Genomic DNA, 17,479 nt, shown 5'->3' with positions numbered 1-17,479 from the left:
AATGCCATTTGGCGGAAGGATTAAAAAAAAATGGGGAGGGGAGAAGCATTTCCGACGATACTAAGTAAATGCAAGCAGGAGTCTCACACCTGTTTTGCAACGTCCTCTTAGCTAGTGCAGCAGACGGCACCAGCCCGCTGGCTGGAAGTATGGGCTCGGGCTGGGATCCGGGGCAGCCTCAGGGCTTTCTGGTCTCCGAAGGTCTCGCTTTGAGGATTAAAACGAGGGGCTGCGTTACTGCAGGCCAGGAGATGGTGATGTCTTCAGCCTTCCACCTTTCTGCTTCTGCCATGTCCGTTTGACCTGCCCCTCTTCCCATTGTTTCCACCTCACAGGTTTTGGTGAGGCTGGGTTTTTTTTCCCATCTTGGTTTAAGAAAAAGGGTCAATGTTTCGGGAAGGCTTCATTAACCCTCCTGTTCAGCTGTTTGAGCCATTTAAATATAAAAATACTTTCCCCACGCATTCTTTCAGTTAAGCAGCTGAGCTTGTAAAACCCTGCAGCCGCCCCTCTGGCCCCCGGGCTGCCTCAGCCCTGAAGCAGGTAGGCAGACAGGCCCCGGCTGTGTTCTCCTGCGCTTCCTGTTTAAAACCCTGGTGCTCTTCCAACGGCTGTCTGGCAACCGCTTTGATTTCACCAAGAATTGCTTTTTGCTACTGGGATAGATGCCACAGGGCGGGGGGGGTGTAGAAAAAACGGAAAAAAATTGCGTACCTCCCCGTCGGGGAATCGAACCCCGGTCTCCCGCGTGACAGGCGGGGATACTTACCACTATACTAACGAGGAACTGTACACTAAAAAGTTTCCCACCGGACGCCAGATGGTCGCCCATAGCCCGGCACCGCCCCGCCCCTACCCCTCGCGGCCAACAACGCTTCCCGGCGCGCACCGCGCCACCTCCTCCTGCAATGCACCACGGGGGCTGTAGTTCTCCGCGCGCTACCTTCCCCCTTCCCGCGGAGCGCGGAACTACACCTCCCAAGGGCCGGAGCGCGGGCCGCCCTTCCCTGCGGTGGGCGGGGCGGCTGCGGCGTTGCCCGCGGCCGCGCGGCACACGGCAGACAGCGCGCGAGCGATGGCGGCTGAGGATCCCAGCTCCTTCTCCTCGCCCTCCTACTGCCTCACGCGGCACCTCTACCTGCGCTGCCGCGTGGACTTCGGCGCGCAGGCGCTGCGGGGCACGGCGGCCTTCACCGCGCGCGCCGAGCGCGAGGCGCTGCGTTGCCTGGTAACGGCGGGGCGGGGCGCGACCCCCGCGCTGCCCGCGGCGAGGGGGCGGCTTGTGAGGGGTGACCCTGGAGCCCCCCTCTGAGGGGGAGCGGCGGAGTGCCGAGGGCTGTGCTTGGGGCCGTCCCGTCGGCTCCCGCCTCCCGGCTCGGCAGCGGCTCCCCTGGGCTGTCTTCCCCCCGTCCTTCCCTCGGCCTTCGTCCCGGTCCCTCCGTCCTTCCCTCCGGCCGCGGCCACCAGCCCTTTGGGGATCCTCCGCCCCCGCCGCCTGCTCGGCCGGAGCCTCCGCGCTGGTCGGGCTCCTCACCCCGAGTAGCCCGGGGCAGCCGCCTTGCTGCCCCTGGGCGGCCCAGGTCTCCCGCGGATCGCGCCTAGACCGAGGGAAGAGTAGAAATATGTATTTTCCCCTTAAAATGGCGAAGAGCCCGTTGCCGGAAAGATGGGAATAAACCTTTGGGAAGCTCTGTTCCTGGGTTTTCCACCTGTGTGTTTTGTGATGCTAGCTGCTTTCTCAGCTGTGCAAATAAACGTATAAACCTCTTCAGCTTTATATGCAAAGTGAAGTGTTGGTTTTGTGGGTTTTTTCTGCTAGCTCTATAAAATCCTTTTGTGATTGACGCTTATTTTTTGGACAAAAAAAAATCCATCCTGTTAATAATAAAGACCAAAACCTTACTCATGCTGCACACGGGGACGCTGCATTATTTAATTCATCTTCTGTTGCATGACAGTCTCGATTCATAGCAGTCAGTCACAGGATGGAAGCCTTGGCAGGGGCTTTTCTGTCCTCCTTGTTTCATAGAAGCCCTGTGAAGCCTTTTACTGTTGTAGTTTACTGAGTAAGCTCTTGTTTCCACTTTCACGGTCGGAAGCTGGTTTTCTTCCTCTTTCCCCTCCAGTTTTGTAAGTTCAGTGCTGCTGTGTTAAAATTCTGGTCCTCGGTATGCAACATAGTTACTCAATGTTTCTGGTCTTGCTTAGTAAGTGTCAATACTTATTTCTTCAGAGAGGCTTGTGTTTAAGATTTGATTCATGCTATGTTAATTATTGCACTATTTAACAAGTATGTAATATTTGCTTCATTACAGGTCTTGGATACAAAAGACCTACAGGTATTTAAAGTGACTGTAAATGGACAGGATGCAAAATTTGGTTTTGGAGAAAAGCACAGCTTCAAGGGGACTCCCCTGGAAATCATGCTTCCTTTTGAACTAAAAAGGTACAGACTTTTGCCTGTTCCTTTAGGTGGTTTCCAAAATGCACTGTATAAGCTGCTTGTCTGCCTGTAGGGTCATTGTGTAAAGCTTGCAAAGGAACTTTTAAGTTAACTTGTAAGTTAGGGGGTTGAATTTATTTGGGATGTGATCTTGTAGATTAATTTAATATTTGGCTTTCATTAGACAGCCAAAACTTTGGGACTCTTTGTACCCGTTTTCAGGTCTTATGTACAAAATGACTTGCCAAAGTAGACAGCAAAATTATGTGTAATGTATCACAATTTTTACAGTGCTTATCAATAATATTCTTTCTGCTTCAACTACCTGAACTTTGTCCTGTTCAGAAGTGCTACAGTATGATACCTATGGAGTTACAGACCCTGTTTTTCCTTTCTTTTACACAAGAGCTGATCCTGCATTTCTGTAGAACTGCAGGTTACCACTATGATTAGATAGAAACACGTTTTCAAATAATAAAAGTTTTATCGCATTGACTACGCTAAGCCCAAGTCCCTAAAAACTGGAACTTGAGTTTTGGCAACGTGATGGAGAATGAACTAACCATAATCTACCTCTTAAGTTGCATGAATTAAAAAGTTGTTGCCAAATTACGGTGCATTTTTTGGCAGTTTGCTTTGTATGTTGTAACTCGATGGTATCTCACATGCCAAAGCTGAAAGCTGTAATTGTATAAGGAGGTTCCCTTGTTTAAATAAAACTGTATATTAAGTTGCTTCGTATTGTTTTGTTTTCAAAACTGGTTACTACCCCAACAAACTCATGTCTGGTTTCTGATTTATTTTTTTGTTCTCTGAATTAGTGCAATTTATAAACACACATAATGTGGAAGAGAAAGGAATGTCATACAGTAGCTGTCCTTTCTGGAGAAATGCTTATGATCTGAAATGAAACTGAACAAATGAAGTACTTGAACAAACAGGCCACAGCAGAAACGTAGGCCTGTTTCTTTTGTTTGACTTTCAGCATTTTTTTTTATTGCTAGATTTCCTTGTAGGAAAAACAGCTACAAAGAGGGAGTTGTGATCGTAAGAATTTATAATCTTGTGTGAGAGGTAGTCCCCTATGTAAATTCAATAAAATGTGATAAGAAAGGGTAGGAGTTACAACTGAAAGTCTGAACGTTCAGTAAGCAATGTGCCTTGCAGTAATACAAATTATTTTCTCTTTTCTTGTCAAATATGTACTTTGGAATACTGGTTATAAACCACATATGTATACCTGGTCAGCTTATCTAGAGGCCAACTCCTCTGATTAGCTGAAGTTTGTTCTGATTTATGGTTGGATTGTTAATTCCAGAGTTGCATGTATAACCTGGACCTTTCAGATAAAGGAAGCAAATATTTATGTGTGCTTTTGGTATCAGTGATGGTTCTGATATGTTTTTAAAAAGTAAGAGTATGAAAGTGACAGGTTTGTGTGTGTTCTCTTGTTAGCAAGCTGGTACCTGTCTTGCACAGAGCTGTTAGTCTTTACTTTGCAGCAGTTCTGAAACCCTGAATAAAATTGGAACTTTTTTTTTTTCTTGTTAACCCTATTGTTAATAGGGTTTTGCAGTAATTTCTGTTTCCAGTATTTTTTTATTTTCAGCTTAAGGATCATACTTACAGAACATCATCTGCAAAGTCTAATTTTTTTTTTTTTTTTTTTACAGAATACACAAATCCTATGTTATTAAGGCATGTATGTTCTTATATAGGCTTTATACACTTTTTTTGTTTGCTTATTGCAGTGAGGTTTTTGTACTTACATGTACAATGTTAGATAGCTGTGACAAAACTATATGTACGTGGCTGGTCCAAATGGTTTAAAGGAAAAGTCCATGCTCTCCTTAAAGAGAGGAGAGGGGAAGTTTCTCGTTAGTAAATCAATAATAGAAGTGTCTTTGGACATTAAAAATTAAATAAACCAGCTAATTTTTACTATCATAATTGAAAAGGAAAAGTTGTTTTAATATTATGCTACTTGTTCTTATTTTGAATGCTTTTGAGCCAGTGCTGCAGACCTATATGCCAGAATTTTTTTTTTTTTTTTTAATAATTCTAGAGGAATTTCAGTAGTGGTGAGGAGTTGTGGCAAAACAGTCTGACAATATTCTCTGTTATACAGGGGACAAGAGGCAATTGTCGAAATTTCTTTTGAAAGCTCTCCAAAGTCTTCGGCTCTCCAATGGTTTACTCCAGAGCAAACTTCTGGAAAGAAATACCCATTTCTCTTCAGCCAGTGTCAGGTTGAGTGGATTAAATTTGTTTGTTTGTTTGTTTGTTTACATACCACTGTAATCCCCCCTGGTTTTCAAAGAGTTGGAGAGGAAGACTAATAGGGGAAAGTACAGTAGCCTGTAACTTCTAATTGTGTGTGTCAAAGGTCTTAAATGAAAACAGTAAGTCAGGACATTGCTGAGATTTTATTATATGTTTGTGATTTAATAATTGCAGAACTGCTTTACCCTCTCCAGTATTCCTGTAGAAGAACGTGCAGTCCTTTGCAGTCAATATATGTGGCTATTGATCTGTCTTACCTACCATTATTTCTTTCAGAAAACCCTTAACTATGAAAACTACTATAAGCTGTAAGCGATAGGAAGTATTGGCTTATAGATAATTAATTCTTTGGAGGACCCATATAGATTTCCAATATAATATATTAGTTTGATTTATTTCTAGTCCTCTGCATTAGAAAGATTGTTATGTTTTAACTTTTTCTTTTTTTTTACTTTTTCTCTCTCCAGGCTACCCACTGCAGAGCCATCCTTCCATGCCAAGACACACCTGCTGTGAAACTAACGTACTATGCAGAGGTAGATGAACCCAAGTCATATCTAACTAAAGACAACTACTACAATGGGTGATTTTTTAAATTTTTTTTTGTAGCTGCCAACATGTGGCCTAAAATAAAAACAGAGAATATTGACTTTCAGTTTAATGCAAGAGCCAAAAACTGCTTATCTTCCCTGTGGCACTTCTTTAGGTTTACCATTTTGTTTTATATATATCATCTCTTTTTTCATTCACATGTATCTTTATTTCTAAAAAAAAAAAGGGTGAAAAAAAGTGCTGTAGTAGGAAATAAATACATTCTTAAATCAGGAAAAGCTGACACTAAGACAACAAATAGTGCTGTAAAGTAAAAATACATGAAATGACTCTCGTATATGCCTGACATAATATGTTCTGGTACATAGTTGGAGGATCTTCACAGTTGTAGCATAAATAGCCCGATTGTTTTAAGGAAGCAAAAAGCAAGGTGTGCAATGTGACATTATAATTCAGTAGTCTGAAGAAAATGAAACTTTTAACTTCTGTCAGAGGTAATCCTTTTGGTTAGTTAAATATTGCCAGCCTTTAAGGCAAAATTTTTTATATGCCTTATGTTCTACATGATGGAGAGGACTTTGTAGCCCAGATTTGTTCTGTTGTACTCTTTGCTATCGCTGCTTCTAGTATGTTGTATAATCCTGTGTGCCAGCTGAGTTCCTCATAGTCGGGTAACCTTTCAGATATCTGTTCCTAAAGAGTTGGTGGCTCTTATGAGTGCTAATCGTGATGGAGAGATGCCTGACCCAGAGGACAGCAGTCGGAAGATATACTGTTTCAGTCAGAACGTAAGTGCTCCAGGCTAGTAACCAGATGCCTAAGATCTTATTCCAAACTCATGCAGTTTACAGTCATTTCAGGTATGGTTTTGATGTCATCGATAAATCACATGACTTGTGATAGGTCTTTGCCACTATAGAAATACCAGCTATTATGAATCTCCAACTCTGAAGAGTCAACCAGTAACTGCTGGTGATGTTTACTGGTCGTTTTGGCATTCCCAGAAAAGCCAAATTCAAGTTTTGAAAATGTTTAGTGTACTCAAAGCTAGTACTGTCAAAACCCTTTCTGTCTGCACTGATTCTTGGGAAATAATGCATGGAGTTGAATAGCATGGGAATGAGTTTTGGAAAACAAATCCTGCAAATTTTACGCTTATCAAGATCTTAGCAGTGAAACTGATAATTGGAACCAATTTTTAACTTGAAGTTAGGCAAATTCTGACAGCAGAGATTTTTTTTTGTTAAAGGTGAAAACTTCGGCTTTTATGGAAAATATCTCCAGCTATTAAAGATTACCGTTCTCAGGATGAAGTTTGAGTAAGTGGTGCAGCTAGTTTAATGATTCCACTGCTTCTAAAGTGGCAGTCTCAATTTACTCACCTGGCTTTTTTGTTCTCACTGCTTTTTGGGTTACAGTTCTGCTGTTTATGGGATCTCTTGGAAAGCCTAGTTCATTTTGCTGAACAAGCAGATAAAAATTAACATAAGTTTAAAAAAGAAATTGTTTTAAGCTGGTCTGGGCTGCTGAGGGACTGAATGAGTGCGAGGAGGGATGGAATTTTGTGACATGGGGAGAGAGGAGGGGAACCTACTCTGAACTGCAGCAGCTGTTGGGTTGATTTGCTAAGGGAAAGCTGAGAGACAAGAGGGGGAAGAGAGAGAGGGAAAAAAAATGTCACCTTATCTGCAAGCTCTTCAGTATGCAGTGTTCTGCCTTCTTTGTGGAGCCAAAACATTTGCCACTCTCGGTCTGGTGTGTAAGGCTTCTATGTTGTATGTTATCCAGAGCTTTGTTATCTGGAAATACACTGTCGATAAGTTTGATGAACCTGTACAAGGAATTACATTTAGTCTAATTGAAATTATACTACACTTTCTAATATAGAAAGATTAATTTGTTAGAAAAGGCATGTGTTTCAATTAAAAAAAAGTTAAATGCATTAAACACAAAACATGTAAGTGAAAAAAGACAAATGCATCAAACTCTTGGATATGTATGTGTGCGGAGCTTACCTAAAACTACCCTTTTTGCTCCTGCGTGGCCAGGCTGGTAATAAGTGCAGTGGAGAGTAGCCTCTGTAAAAATGGATTTATAACCCAAGAATCATTGAGATTTGAAGTAATTTCAGATTAGAAAATTGGGCATTAGAATGTAGGGATATATTGACAATCTTTTCATAACCTGTCTATAACACAAGTCAATGGAAGTAAATATTTTCAAGAATATATTCTGTGGGTTAATATGTAAAATTAAAACACAAATTATTAGATGGGTATTTTAATAAATTATATTGAAATGGCTTGGAGGTAAAAAATGGTGGAATAAAATTTTCTTAAATCTTGTCTCCAAGTAACTATGATTTAAAGTCTTACTTAACATTGTTTAGTCAGATAAAAGGGAACTTTTACAGGGATGTCTGTATTATCCCCTTTTGTCTTTACAGCACTGGGAGAAAGCATTTCTCTAGAAAGATAATGTAGCTTTGGATTTTTTTTTTTCTTTGTTAAAATAACAAATATTTAGAATTTATTTTAATTCCAAACATGGAAATCAAATATTGATATTCTTTGATTTTGCTGAATCTTCTGTATCCATAAATATTCTTGTTTACTTGAATTCATTAAAGCTATTCCTGGATCTTTCTGTGTGATACAACTGCTTTGTCTGAACAGTATCTCTTAACTTCTTTTTCTGTAAAATTTAATGGGACTGGAATGAATATGAAAAACTGACTTTCTTCTAAACAGTAACCAAACCAGTAGCATTTTTGTGTGCTCTTATATATGCAGTTTTTTTCAAACAGAGATGATACTTACAATTTTGTAGCCTTTGCATGAAACATCTGTGAAACAAGTACTTCTTGTAGATAAAGGAATATCATTTGGTGAGAAAAAACACATGCCTTTATTATAACATAAGGCAGGAAACTCTGGAGAAAATGTGCACGCTTCTTTATTTGCATACCTCTGGGGTTTTTTTGACTGAATCAGTTGTGTTGATAGCTCACATTACAAGTAAGATTTCTTTTTCTCTCATGTTCTCCATTAGGTTCCCATACCTTGCTACCTGATCGCTTTAGTGGTTGGAGCTTTAGAAAGCAGGTGAGTGAATCTGCACCGGCTATAAATATTAATAACCGTAGTAAATCTTCAGTGTTACCTCTTTTTTTTTTGTTGTTAGTTTCTTGGTCTTGTTTCTAGTCTTGGAGGTTCAATGAACCTGTTTATTTGTATCAAACTGCAGGTATCTTGATTCACTCTTACATCATTTTTTCTATAAGTTAAAGGTATACCATGAAGAGTTTGGAATTGATTTGAACTGCAAAGGGCTTTTTCTAGCTCACGGAATAGTATGTTTTTCCCCAGTAACAGATAGGCCTTGTCATATACAGAAGGCAGAAAGTGACAGCTTCAGCCTCATTCATTATAATAATGCTTTTATATTAGACCTTTACAGCATACTAAAAACTGTAAATGTGCTTCCTGTCTATTTGTCCTGAACAGTGGATGCATGGTTTGTTTTGTTTTCTAAAGCGTTTTCTAGTGTTACTTCAGCAGTGGAGAGGAAAAAGAGAGGAAGAAGACTCCCTAATGAGTTTTCAGCAACGTGGGTTACTCATGAGCCCAGTTAAACATATGCTTTCTGAATTAGTTTCCCATAGAATTATTTCCAGTTCATAGTGTCTTAGTGGCATTTTTACTTTGAACAGAAAGATTGGCCCAAGGACACTGGTGTGGGCTGAAAAGGAGCTAGTGGATAAATCGGCCTATGAATTTGCTGAGGTGAGTAATTAACAAAAAGTGTTTTGTAAACTAACTGTTTCCCATAGTATTGGGAAAGGAACAGACTGTAAGTTCAGTGTTTTGTTCATCTGTAGCCTTCCTGTTTCTACCTTCTGCCCAGAAAAATGCTGCTGTTCTATCACATTACAAAACTAGTACTGAACATAAATCTTGATACAGTCTTGTGCTCATTTTGCATGTGGGACATGCCAAGGTGAAAAAGAATGAAGTGTGGGATCAAGAGCTTATTACTTGTTCAGTGTTTGTGGTCAGAAGTTGTGTTAGAAACTAATGTGAATTCTTGTTTCAGGCTGAAGCTATGCTGAAAACAGCAGAAGATTTAGCAGGACCCTATGTATGGGGACAGTATGATTTGTTAGTCTTACCACCTTCTTTTCCTTATGGTGGTATGGAGAATCCTTGTCTTACTTTTGTAACTCCAACATTGTTGGTAAGTGAAACACTGATAAAAGTCAGCTTTTCCTTAGGGCTTGCTTAATCATCAAGTGATGGATATTAATCCACAAATTGGATTTATCTTCCCCCTAGAAAGAACCATAAATGTTCCTGCCTCCTTTGGAGTTGGGGATCATACATGAAACTGCATTAAGTGGTATATTTGTAGGTTTATTTGAACTGACAACTGCCTTGTCTCTTTTTTTCCCCCTTTTTTTTTTTTTATAGGCAGGTGATCGATCTCTATCAAACGTAAGTGCAAAATAGGTTCATGTCTTCAAGTAGAACACAACTTGAAGTTGTATCTTAACTTCCTTTGTAATAGATATCTGAAAACTTGGTCTCTTGTTTATTGGGGGAATTAAAAGTTAAGGCAGTAACTCAAGAAGTCATAGAAAGTGAGTTTTAGTTCTAAGTAAACTCTGTAAAACTGGAGATATATCTATTTTGTATAATGAACAGGTGAAAATAATAGGGATGTCTGCATGCATAGGGGACTGACTGAAGTTAGCTGCTCAGTAGCGCTTTTCCCGTCTTGTGCATAGATATGTTTAAAAACCACAACTGAATTATCTCATAGAAATTTTTTGTAGGAACTTCTTCCTCTATATGTCTGTCTATGCACTGGAACTCACACTGTGTAGAGTTTTCTTTTAAAGTGGAAATCATGAGTAAGATTTGAGTAAATTCTGGATTTTATGGAAAGTTGAATACTCTGGATGCAGTTTTCTCTCGTGTGTCTTTCTACTAGGGTGATACACAGCTAAAAAAATATGATAGTCTTATCCCAAGAACACCGAAATATTTGACATGGGTACTTTTTAATAGATCATGAATCATTATCCTTCTAGAGGTGACTGTTTTCTTCCTGTTTGATATTTTAGAACGTCCCAGCACTGCAGCAGTTCCTTAGGTGAGAAAGTAGTACTAGTCCCTTACTTGTTGTGGTTCCAATATTCTGAAATGTGGTGATTTCATAAACAAGTACCTACACTGTGCTACCAGAGGAATTACTTTTGTTGATCAGTGTGGATCTATCATTTGCAGGCTGGACATTCAAAATTATTTCTGGAGAAGGTTCAGTAGGATAGTGTTTGTCCTCTAAATAGAAACTACATGGATAAGTCTACAGAGCTGTGAATGCTAACTGGCTTTGTGAATGTAGTGCAGTAAATTAGATCCTTCTAGGATTTTTTCTTTCTGTTGGGATTTGATGTTCATCTTCCATAGGAGTCTAAATAGTAGATTTGTCGTTGTTTTCTGTGTTCTAGGTTATTGCTCATGAAATCTCTCACAGCTGGACAGGAAACTTGGTAACAAACAGAACATGGGAGCATTTTTGGTAGGTGCAATGTTCAAAGCAATGCAATGCAAATCCTATTTTAAAAATAATCTGTAATGAGACCAACTAAATTAGTTTTGCCATCCTACCAGTGCTGACTTTATCAATGTATTTCCAGGCTGAATGAGGGGCATACTGTATACCTGGAACGCAGGATTGGAGGTCGGTTGTTTGGTGAGCAGTTCAGGCACTTTCATGCATTAGGAGGTTGGAGGGAACTGCAGAATACGGTAAATATTTTTGAAGTTATGATAACTTTAAGCATATATCTAAATAAAATAAAGCTGATTTCACATTTCCCACAAATAAGATTTGTCTAGTCAGCTTTCCTAACACTTTCTTATTAGAGGATGAACAACTTTGATTCCAAGATATATGATCTCTTCCCAAGGTAATAGCTTAATATACTCAGATGAAGCTTTTTGAACTTTTTTAAGCTGTTGTGTAAGAATTAACAGCTTTACAGACTCTTGGTTGTTCTGGGTATGGCTAAGTTGCAGTATTACCTGTTAGCGTACTAGGAAGCAGCTGAAAGCATGTCAGTTATCTGCAAGCAGGACCATCAGAATTTCCAATGCTTCATGCAAGTAACTGATTTCTTTTCTTCCTGCGTACTGCGTTACAATTCAGTATGTTCCTAATCTGTTACTGTCTAGGAGGGTGGTTTAGTTTTGTGTTTAAGTAGCGTAGTTTCTCTAAACTCTAATTTTCAGTTTTCAGCCTGCGATATTTCCAGCCCTGTCACTCCATTTGGTGATGTAGTTTACTTGGTTCACTATGAATATTTCCGCATTGTATTTTATGCTTTATACCACCCATTTACATCGAGTAGTTTAGATAGTTTGTTAACAAAGGGATAAATATAGGTAGTTTATTAGGTGCTCATGATTATGACAGACATGACAGTAGTTAACTGCTTTGAGACAGCTGGAGCACAGGGTGATCGATCCTAGCATCCTTCTATTTGATATGCAGTCAGACACTGATAAAACAAAATGAGAAAAAAGTTTAGTAAACTATGCTCAGTGCAGATTCAGAACTTCAGGAAAAAGAATGAGAAAGAATTCTTTGAACTGAGGTCATCTTAGCTTTGGATGGAATATACCTTTATAAATACGATTAGTAGTGACTTGCAAGAGTGCTGGTTTTCCTAGATGAATATATTTTTCATGTGTCTTTGTCACAGATAAATACTCTTGGAGATAAAAATCCTGTAACTAACCTCATCCCTAATCTGAATGAAGTAGATCCTGATGTTGCCTATTCATCTGTTCCATATGAGAAAGGCTTTGCTTTGCTTTTTTACCTTGAACAACTTCTTGGAGGACCAGGTAAGTGTTAGTCAGACTTTGTATATTATTGTTTCCCATTTTAATTTCAAACACTGAAACAGTTTGTTTTTTTAACTGTTAGATATCTTCATTGGCTTCTTGAAGGCTTACATTCAGCAGTTTGCCTATAAAAGCATAGTAACTGAGGACTGGAAGAAGTTCTTGTACTCCTACTTCAAGGATAAGGTTGAGTAGTATTTAAAACTAATTGCGTGAAACTTTTTAATTATGCGAAACTATGGCATAGCTCAGGAATTACCTTCTTTTAAGAACCAGTTCTTTATTTTTCTCTTCTTTATCTCGAGATCTTAATATGATGTAGTCTGGCACGTTACGTCTTCGTGGGTTTGCATTTAATGGGTTTGCATTATGCTTTTTTTTTGTTTGTTTCCCCTAGAAGGGAATATTTTTTGTTGAAGTAATCTGTATAGGATTCTCCAGGTTAAATGGTGGGATGTTAAAAAAACAAAAAACAAAAAGCAAAAAAAAACCAACAAAAAGATTGAAACTAGTTTTCATAGGGTATATTTTTCTCTAAAAATAACATTTAAAATTGAATAAGAATTTGTGTTGCTTTGTAGGTGAATGTTCTTGATAAAGTTGATTGGAACTCCTGGTTTCATGCTCCAGGAATGCCACCAGTGAAGCCGACGTAAGCTGCGTTCTTTTATAGTTCATATTTTCTTTCTCCAGATAGCACATAATTTTCCAAACAGTCGTGAAGCAGTTTGTAAACAGGGTGAAAGTCTTCCCACAAACTTTTTATTAGAAAATGTTCTAGTACTTAACGTAGAAAGTGATATGTGTATGTAAGAGGAAAAAATGTCACTGTTGATAGTTTCAATTTTTTATTCTGATGGAAATTCATTTTGCTTTGAAAGTTTTTAGGAAATATTCCTTTTTTCTGACAGTTTTTTACAACAATATTCTCTTTTCAGCTGTAAGCTATAATGTATGTACGAGCATATACGCTCAGAAGTATCAATCATTTTAGGAGTGTATGGAATCAAAGGATAGTGTCACCTATGCACAAAGTGCTTCTAACTAAAGCTGAAATATGTTTCACTATGATAGATCTTTTGTAAATTGTGTTGCAATATTGAGTTGGAGCCTACAACGAACAAATGTGGAGCCATTTGAAAAATAATTTCTAAGCATTCTTGTAAAAATATTGTGGGAGCTTTTTGTTGTTTCCAAAATGTGATCCTGTGTTTTTAATATTTGACAGGTATGATATGACACTAGCAAATGCTTGTGTTGCCTTGAGCCAAAGATGGATCAAAGTGAGTGGTTAAAGAATGCTGAGGTCTTTGTATCTTGAAAAGCTAGTTTTCTTTATACAAAGTGAACCATTTTCTTCTGAAATCTGTGATTTGCTGAGAGTGTTTTTATGGTGATAGTATGGCTGCCAGGGATTTTGCATTTCGTAGACTAGCCTTTCATCATAGAGTCTGTGTATTTGCCATGACTGCTGTACATGAAGGGCAGTACATATTTTAACAAGGCACAAACACAGAGCCAGCTTTTTGTTCTATGTATGTAGTAACCAAACTGAGAATATTCTTCTTGAAGCCCTGATATTATGGCTTGATTTCAAAACAAATGCCAAGGTATCTCTACATTAGTGATGATACTGTATTAGCAATAATTCCTGTACATTATACTGGAGCTAGTATGCATTTCTCACCAAAAACTGAAATACATAAGTCATAAGAAGTCACTAATACCATACAATTCTCTCGTAATTTAACCATAAAACTAATAGAGCATTTCACGTACCTTCCTTTTGTTAGCCCTGTGGCTTTTTGCTGTACTTCTATGTTATTTTTAACTTTCTTCCTCTCAATGTTACTTTGTATAGAAAAAATATTTGATATTTCACTTAATAGAAATACAGTGGAGATAGAAAGATCAGTGCAGAGAAAAGAAGTGAAAATTGAAGTGAAGAATACCAAACATCAGACAGCAGCTTAAGTCCCTCCCTTCCCTTTCTTGTAACATCCTACACAAATACAAATCAGTATCTCTTTTATGTGGAATGGCTCAATAGTAAATGCAGATGTCCAAGCAAAAAATTACACCCGACTGTACTTTTAAATACTAATAAAAACTTAAGTAACCATTCTCTTTTAGGCAAAGGAGAGTGATTTGGGCTCATTCAGCTCAGCAGACCTGAAGGAAATGTCATCTCATCAGTTGATTGAGTTCCTGGCTCTGTTGCTTCTGGAGGTAAATGCACACCTGGGGTAACTTGATTCTGGTGTCACAAAAGCAGGCACAGAAGCCCAAGTGTGCTTTGGAATTCAATTGTCCAGTGGCAAAACTTATGGTTTGTAATCTGCTCTCACCATACCTGGTTACTATAACCTTCAGCCATGCCTCCCTTGTTATATCTGACTCTTCAGCTAATGAGCAACATACAGAGTATTCTTGATTGAAAAGTGAAAACAAAACTATAAGGTGCTTGAATTTGTGTGTATTTGGTGTTACAGCAAATAAGCTGTAAATAAAACAGAATGAAAATACTTTGTTTTGAATGTTTTGCCAGCACTGGATATGGGAATTTGCTAACATTTATTCCTTGCCCCTTCCCTAATACTGGTGAAAGGAACAAATACAAACATTTGTCATGGTAAGCTTTTAATTCCCTTGTAGCATCAATATTCTTGAATGAACCTGTTTATTTTTGAAGTATGTGGCTCAAAGTGTGCCTCTGGCTTATTCTGACTATGCAATTTCCTTTTTCAGGCTCCTCTTCCAGTGTCACATGTCCAACGAATGCAGCAAGTATATGACTTCAATGCTAGAAACAATTCTGAAATAAGATTCAGGTTTGTTCTAGTATGGGCATTTTTCTAACCTTAAATGCTTTTGTAAAACAAGCTGTCCTGCTTCATAAGTGGTCTGAGACGTACTGTTGTATAGAACTGGCGCAGAGTTTTTTGGGATTTGTTGTTGTTATGGGGTTTTTTGTAAGTGCATGTGTAAGCATGCTTACCAGAGTGGTATTCTGCTACTTATGAATTGGGTAGATACAGTCTCATAGAAAAACTGGAAGTGAGTGGTGGATTAGCTGCACTTTCTTTTCATTTGTCATACTAGCAAAGGAACCTGATGACTTGATAACTTTTATTCTGGAGGTGGTATTGGGTAATCCAATATTGAGCCGCTCTGTGACTCAAACATGCTTGGAAAAACCTTTCCAAAAAATTTAGTCAGGAACCATCCTCTGGACTTACCTAATCAGATCTTCTGCAATGTGCCGGTGTGGTGGGGTTTTTTAGCACAACTTGCAAGCTTTTTGGTCATATTTTAATGCTGGCTATCACAAAGTTTTTGTCTCCTCAAAAAAAAAAGTATCAGAGGAAGTTTCTAAACAAGTAGGAAATGGTTCTAACTAAATCGCTTGATTCTAGTGCATCCTGATGTCTTCTGTTTTGTATTTACACATTGTGTTTACACAGGTCACTTGTTAGACAAAGGTATTGTTGAGGACATAAGTAATCTTTACAAATACTTTGAAGTATTGCATATTTTGCTACTGTTATGTACTGGGTTACATTTGCAATAGTGACAGTTATTCTGCCTTAACTAGCTTAGTTCTTTGTTTATTATTAACAAAACTAAATATTTTAAACATACAGTATAGTTCCTACTTCTTGTAACAAGATCAATTTCTTCTTATTTTTAAAACAAAACAAGCTCATGCCAGTTACTGATGACATTTTGTTTGGGGTTTTTGTTGGGTTTTTCTTAATCATTTGGTCAAATATGACTAGTGCTATATAATTCACCTGTAATTCTGAGTGATGCAACTGGACGCTACTGTAACAAATACATAGCTGCAGAAAATAATCAGACCATTTTGGAGAAACTTTGAAAAAAAATTTTTCTACTTTACAGAAAAGTCCACTTTTGTAACGTGTTACTCAGACACTAAATACTTTATGTTGAACTTAGCTATAATCTAATTTCCATGATGACACAGCACTGCCCAGTGTGTTTATGGGAACAGAATCATAAGATGACTAACCACAGCAAATAAAAATAAAAGTGTAAATTCTTTTTTTTTTTTTTTTTTTTTTACCCAGATGGCTGCGCCTCTGCATCAAGGCCAAGTGGGAAGAAGCTATTCCACTGGCTCTAAAAATGGCAACAGATCAGGGCAGGATGAAGTTTACTCGGCCCTTGTTCAGGTAAAAGTAATGTTCAAATTGTAGGAGCTTATGCTGTTGGCATTTTTAGTATAACGGAAGGTATAATACTTGACATTGTACATGTGTTTATGTTATGCTTCAGAGTGATATAATACAGGATTTTCTGTATACTGTGAACAAGCTTGTCTTCAGAGTCACTTTTCTATTTGCTGACTTTTTTTTAATAGAAGAAAGCTTAGTCTGCCAGTATGCACCTTAATGTGAGGCTTTCAAGGGAAAAGTAAAACCTTGACAAAAATCCCCATTGTACTATTTTCATAGATTTTTGTAATGGTGCTTTTTTTTTTTTTTTTTCTTTTCTTTTACAGGGACCTTTACAGTTTTGACAAGTCTCGAGATCTGGCTGTCAAGACATTTCTAGTGCATAGAGCCTCTATGCACCCAGTCACTTCAATGCTTGTGGGCAAAGACTTGAAACAGGATCAGTGACAAATTTACCGATTTCTTCGAAATTTTCTTGTTGCTGAAAGAAGAAACTGATTCCACAAACTGCTGATATGTGTGCTTGATTATGCCATAAAATGCTCTGCTGCTTTAGGTACTAATTTAGCTTAAAATGAACTTTCCAAATCAAGTTCAGTACTTTCTGGTTTGCACCTCCATGTAAAACAGCAAAATTGCTAAATCTCTGGAATTAGGAGAATGGTTTTGTTACAAGCAATTTTTAGAAAACACAAAAAAGCTGTTCTGAGATGTAGTCATTTGTCAGTCATGAAATTTAAACACATGGAAAATGAATTGGTGAGTGGTATGGCTGTTTGTGCACAGCTTTCTTTTTCGTCATAATGTGGTTGAAACTTCAAGTATCTGAAGAGTAAAAAATAAATCTTTTCATTGTCTACTTGTCTGTGTATTGATCTGCACAAAAAGTTTTGAAATAATAGTGTTGTTTTACTTATTCTTCTTTGTTGTGGGAGAAATTTTTATTATGGGTCCAAGAGGATTACAAAGACCTGAATGGATCATAGCATTCTGGTGTTAGAGCAGAATTTCCATCTAGCCCTATTTGTCATGGCTTTCATAGAATCATTAAGGTTGGAAAAGACCTCTAAGATCATCAAGTCCAACCG

General features: G+C 38.2%; 1 protein-coding gene across 1 annotated transcript; it reads left to right on the top strand.

The window, feature by feature from the left end:
• Positions 1 to 1,075: 1,075 nt before the first annotated feature.
• On the top strand, positions 1,076 to 17,250 carry LTA4H (leukotriene A4 hydrolase; the record flags this gene model as incomplete). Its single annotated transcript, XM_082014017.1, has 19 exons — positions 1,076 to 1,228; positions 2,316 to 2,446; positions 4,572 to 4,692; positions 5,194 to 5,262; positions 5,962 to 6,066; positions 8,330 to 8,382; positions 8,991 to 9,063; positions 9,374 to 9,514; positions 9,748 to 9,771; positions 10,791 to 10,861; positions 10,980 to 11,091; positions 12,048 to 12,192; positions 12,275 to 12,378; positions 12,774 to 12,844; positions 13,421 to 13,475; positions 14,326 to 14,421; positions 14,941 to 15,023; positions 16,284 to 16,388; positions 16,718 to 17,250. 19 exons carry the CDS (start codon positions 1,076 to 1,078, stop codon positions 16,836 to 16,838), a joined length of 1,833 nt encoding a protein of 610 aa, XP_081870143.1. The 3' UTR covers positions 16,839 to 17,250.
• Between the last annotated feature and the right edge of the window lie 229 nt (positions 17,251 to 17,479).

The sequence above is a fragment of the Phaethon aethereus genome (genome assembly GCF_964289735.1).
Source record: "Phaethon aethereus genome assembly, chromosome: 1".
Taxonomy (NCBI): Eukaryota; Metazoa; Chordata; class Aves; order Phaethontiformes; family Phaethontidae; genus Phaethon; species Phaethon aethereus.
Note: the sequence above shows the minus strand (reverse complement) of the source record. Positions and strands in the feature narration are given on the sequence as shown.